General features: G+C 26.7%; 1 protein-coding gene across 1 annotated transcript; it reads right to left on the reverse strand.

The window, feature by feature from the left end:
• Window positions 1-2,900: 2,900 nt before the first annotated feature.
• Window positions 2,901-4,352, reverse strand: LOC149494375 (uncharacterized). The gene is made up of 2 exons (XM_089725481.1): window positions 3,063-4,352; window positions 2,901-2,930 (listed from the first exon to the last, which is right to left on the reverse strand). The coding sequence occupies exons 1-2, from the start codon at window positions 4,350-4,352 to the stop codon at window positions 2,901-2,903; spliced, it is 1,320 nt and encodes a 439-aa protein (XP_089581607.1).
• Between the last annotated feature and the right edge of the window lie 1,197 nt (window positions 4,353-5,549).

Here is a 5,549-nt window from a genome sequence, read left to right on the forward strand (position 1 = left end):
GCATTTTTATTGACATAAAAAGCTGCACATGACCAAGGACTTCTAGATTTACAAATTAATTTTTTATTTATTAAATCTTGAATTTCTTTTTTACAATGCTCAATTAATTCAGGATTCATCTGAATTGGTCGAGCTTTAGTTTTAATAGTTTTTTCATCAAAATCTTTTTCATATGGTAAATCTACCATGTGTTGTTTACGATCCCAAAATGCACTTGGATGATCAGCACATAGTTCTTTTTCCATTAATGTTTGGAGATTTTGAATTTTTTGTTTAACAAGATCTCTGCCTAATTGAGTTTGAATTCTATTTAAATGTATATTGTTATTTAAATCTTTTATATTTTCTTCTTTTGATTTTATTAAAGAATTAATTTCTAATATTTTGACTGAATGAGCTTTTAACAAATTTAATTGTTTTCTTTTAGGTTTTTCTGTAAATTCTAATCTGGCTTTACTATTTCTTATTTTGAATTTAATACAATCTTCTTTTACTGAATATGGTGTTATTAGGTTTATAAAAGGAGTGCCTAAAATTACCATATAATTTATTTGAGGTGATAGTAAAAATACTGTGTTTATTTCTAATTCTTGATTGATGATTATTGCATCTGTCTTTCCTATAATTTCAAGTTTAGATTTATTGGCTGTACTTAATTTTTCACTAGTTTTTAACCAATATCTTTTAGGAACTATATCAGATTTTATACAGTTTAAATCTGCACCTGTGTCAAAAAGTGCAATTGCATCTATCACAAAATCATTTATTTGAATGGTTATTTTTACTAAGTATTTACGTGAAGTAATCTCTTGTAATAAATTTAGAAAATTACAATCTACATCTTCATCTAATTCATTTATTTCATCTTTTATATTAGTTTCCGGTTCGTCATCAGAGGAAGAACTAGATACTAATTGAGACTCTAAAAATTTTATTCTTTTAGAATTCTGTTGGAATTGAAGTTTTAGTTCATGTACTTCATTTTTTAAAGTTTTAATTTCATTGCGTAACTCTTTAGTAGATATGCCAATATTCTCTTTTTTACCTTTATTTTTATTTAAAATAGTGGTTAAATCATAAGTATTAGGTTGAATTTTAGGAGTGATATCTGGCACTTCTTTTTCATTATCAAAGCTTTTAATTAATTTTTTAAGAAGTTTTGCCTTAGTTTCTTGGTCCTCTATTGTATTTACTACTTGTAATAATGTACTTTGATCTTTACTAAGCATGTTTATAGATTTATCTGATGAACTGGAAGAACTTGTGGTAGTTCCTAATTCATCAATTTGATTTTCGCTTTCATCAATCTCAGATTCCGAAGAATTAGAATCAATATATAATTCATAAATTTTATTTAAAACATTATCTTCTAAATTTAATTCATGTAATCTTTTATTAAATTTACAAAATTTAGATGTATGCCCTTTTTTACCACAATTGTAACAAGTCAAATTTTTATAAGAAGTTTTAGTTGTAGATTTAGAAGGTTGTTTAGTTTTGTATTTATAAGAAGGTTTTGTTCTCTTTTTACTATAAAATTTATCTTGACTAGGTGTAGACCTATATTGTTTTTTAGAGTATTTATTTCTATAATATTTTTTAGGTTTATTCGTTTTAGAACATTGGCCATCACATTTCTGTGGAGAAGTTATACTATAGTCAAATTGTTTACAAAAAGATCCTAATTCTTTTTTAGTTTTCTGCATTTCAGATTTTATTGTTCTCTGAAGTTTTAAGTCATGACATATTTGTAATCCTTCTTTTTGAATTATACTAATTAATTGTCCATAGGTTAACGTACTATAAGGTATAGGTTGACCTTAATATGATTTCTAACCTTTTCTCCCAAGAAATAAGGTAATCCAGCCAAAAACTTTTCTTTCCAAAAGCTTTGATTGGAGTCTTCTCTTAACATTAATCTAGTGAGGAAAGTAGTTTTATAATTTTGAAAATCACCTAAATGTCTACATTTAAGATTACTTAATAATTCTGCATTTTTATCCTTTATGTGGGACGGATCACCAATAAAATGTAATGAAATAGTGAGAATTAAAGATGACACAGCATCCTGAATTACTTCACCATTTTCATCAAATATAGGGTTATCGTCTTCATCTACTTTTATTGAATTTAAGATTTCTTCATGTTGTTGGTCAGTAAGGTGATAATCCCACCAACCTTTAAGTTGTCCCGTAAATCCGGCTATAATTATTTCTGCTATAGCTTTATCAGAAATAAGTGACTGGGTTTTATAAGCATTTGCAGCCATTGTCATTTGTTGCAAAATACTTAATATATTATATTCACTTAAACTATCTATGTTCCATTCATAGATTGTAGAAGCATTATATTTAAACTGGGATATAGTGTTAGGTTTATCAATAATTCCTAGGTCCGGTGCCCTGTTTACTATTTCTCTATGATGATTTATAGGATTTAGTTCAAATTTTTTAATATCTTCTGAGTCAGGTTCACTAACATCAGAGTTGGTGTTTTCTTCTATAATGTTTATGTTCCTTGATGCTTGAGGAGTTTCAGGAGCTACTTGTTGGATAGTCTCTGAGCTAACCTCAAGTCTACTTAATTGGTCTTTTAATTTATTTACAAATTCGTTTTTACTTGACTGAGAAATTTGATAAGGTTTAAACATAGGAGTTTTGACTTTTTCTTTACCTTTGTCATCAGTTTTTAATTCTGTTTTATTTTCTAATAAATATTCAATTCTTTTTAATTGTGTATTTAAGCAAATTAAACTTGCATTACTAAAATTATTTTGTTCAATTACCTTTTTATTTACATCATCCTCTCTAGCCATTTTGTATGGAGCACAAATAATTTCATTATCTTGATGTTTTAATTTACTAATTCGTTTAGGCGGAAAATCACTTTTTATTATTTGATCATTTACTATCCATTCCTGTCTGGTATCCCTAATAGTTATTGGATTTAGACTTTTAGTAGATTTATGTTCCTTAATTAATTCATACCAATCAAAAAAATTTTATTTCAGTTTGGTGATTTATTTTATATTCTAAATATTCAGATTTTAATTCTTCAAAAGCATATGTTTTTAATATCTTTTTCATTTTTAATAAATTTTTTGTTTTAGATATTTCTTTTATTAAATTCTTTTCAATATTTTCTTTACTAAGAACATTTAATTCTCTGTTTATATCACTAACATTTTCAGTTATAGCTGAAGCTGTTGGTGATTCTGGAGATGAATTTACTAGATTAGATTGTTGATTAACATAGTTATCTACAGGATTATAAACAGCCTGCGGTATAGTAGAACTATAATCAACTCCTTTCATTTTATTTAAATTGGGTATATCTGAAGTAGAATACCTAGGTTTTACTAAAGTTTGAATAATTGGTTTAGGTTCAGATTCTTTATATTTTGCATAAATAACAGAAGGTATAGAGGAACTAGGTTTATCATTTTCATCTGTAGTTACAGAGGAAGATGACCCTGTATACCTCATACTATGACTTCTATTAAATTTTAATGTAACTTTACCATCTTCAAACTGTTCAATTTTTTGTAAATTGACGTTTGGTTTTAATGGTTCTAGAACTGGCGGAGGAACAATCCCTTCCAATATCCATTCTTCTGGAAGAGTGATATCTTTCCATTGAATTGTTTTAGGAATTACTGTGTTTGTTTTAGTTAAATCTGTTTGAAGAAATCTGGTTTCTCCAATTTTAGGTTGTAATTTATATTTAGTGACAAAAGCTGAATTCATGGCTTTATAATGAATCTTATAAATTAAAGCAATAGGTATTGATCCTTGCTTCATTTTATAATTATGAGTTTTGATTTCCATAACAATACTGTCTAAAATATTTAAATCATTTAGTGAAACAGTCATATCTGGATAGACCTCAAAGGAGATCGGTCCTTCACTTAAGCTTGTTTCAACAGATCCTAATAAAGAATCTTGAAAATTTAAAAATCTAGCATCTCTTACAACGGCAAGAATACTAGTATTTAGTCCTTCTCTTGTTAAAGGTTTTATGCCTACTTGTATTAATCCTATATGAATATATTTATATTTTTTATTTTTATGATGTTGTAAAGTTTTAGAAGATAAAAGGGTTATTCTTTCAAAAGGTTTACTGAGTTGAAAATCTCTTTCTTCAGTTTTAATCACATAATCCGTTTTAAATAAATTAAATTTAGAAATTTTATAAATCTGTTCTTTATCTACTTTAGGAATTTCCCATTCATCAATTGCTTTACTAAAATCTTGCAAAATTAATTCATTTCGATTTATGACCCTTTTTATTTCGGAGTTATCTGAGTCTTCCGATTTAACACTACTATTAGATCTACACAATAAAGGATCCATTTTAATAATATCAAATAAGTTTGGACGCCAGGTTATACCCTACCAGGTTATACCCTTTCGATGCCCCTCACTTGGGTCTTACTCACGGGTTCAGTTGGCAAAGGGTTCAGTTGACATATCCCAACTATCAATGATATTAAGAAAATAGATGAATTATTGTTTGGATTTATTAATAGTGTTAGAACCGTATGGCTCTGATACCAACAAATAGTATAACTTCTCCACAGAAATGTGATGGCCAATGTTCTAAAACGAATAAACCTAAAAAATATTATAGAAATAAATACTCTAAAAAAAAATATAGGTCTACACCTAGTCAAGATAAATTTTATAGTAAAAAGAGAACAAAACCTTCTTATAAATACAAAACTAAACAACCTTCTAAATCTACAACTAAAACTTCTTATAAAAATTTGACTTGTTACAATTGTGGTAAAAAAGGGCATACATCTAAATTTTGTAAATTTAATAAAAGATTACATGAATTAAATTTAGAAGATAATGTTTTAAATAAAATTTATGAATTATATATTTATTCTAATTCTTCGGAATCTGAGATTGATGAAAGCGAAAATCAAATTGATGAATTAGGAACTACCAAAAGTTCTTCCAGTTCATCAGATAAATCTATAAACATGCTTAGTAAAGATCAAAGTACATTATTACAAGTAGTAAATACAATAGAGGACCAAGAAACTAAGGCAAAACTTCTTAAAAAATTAATTAAAAGCTTTGATAATGAAAAAGAAGTGCCAGATATCACTCCTAAAATTCAACCTAATACTTATGATTTAACCACTATTTTAAATAAAAATAAAGGTAAAAAAGAGAATATTGGCATATCTACTAAAGAGTTACGCAATGAAATTAAAACTTTAAAAAATGAAGTACATGAACTAAAACTTCAATTCCAACAGAATTCTAAAAGAATAAAATTTTTAGAGTCTCAATTAGTATCTAGTTCTTCCTCTGATGACGAACCGGAAACTAATATAAAAGATGAAATAAATGAATTAGATGAAGATGTAGATTGTAATTTTCTAAATTTATTACAAGAGATTACTTCACGTAAATACTTAGTAAAAATAACCATTCAAATAAATGATTTTGTGATAGATGCAATTGCACTTTTTGACACAGGTGCAGATTTAAACTGTATAAAATCTGATATAGTTCCTAAAAGATATTGGTTAAAAA

The sequence above is a fragment of the Jatropha curcas genome, chromosome 8 (assembly GCF_041381405.1).
Source record: "Jatropha curcas cultivar XTBG-Jc1 chromosome 8, XTBG_Jcur_1.0, whole genome shotgun sequence".
NCBI classification, from domain to species: domain Eukaryota; kingdom Viridiplantae; phylum Streptophyta; class Magnoliopsida; order Malpighiales; family Euphorbiaceae; genus Jatropha; species Jatropha curcas.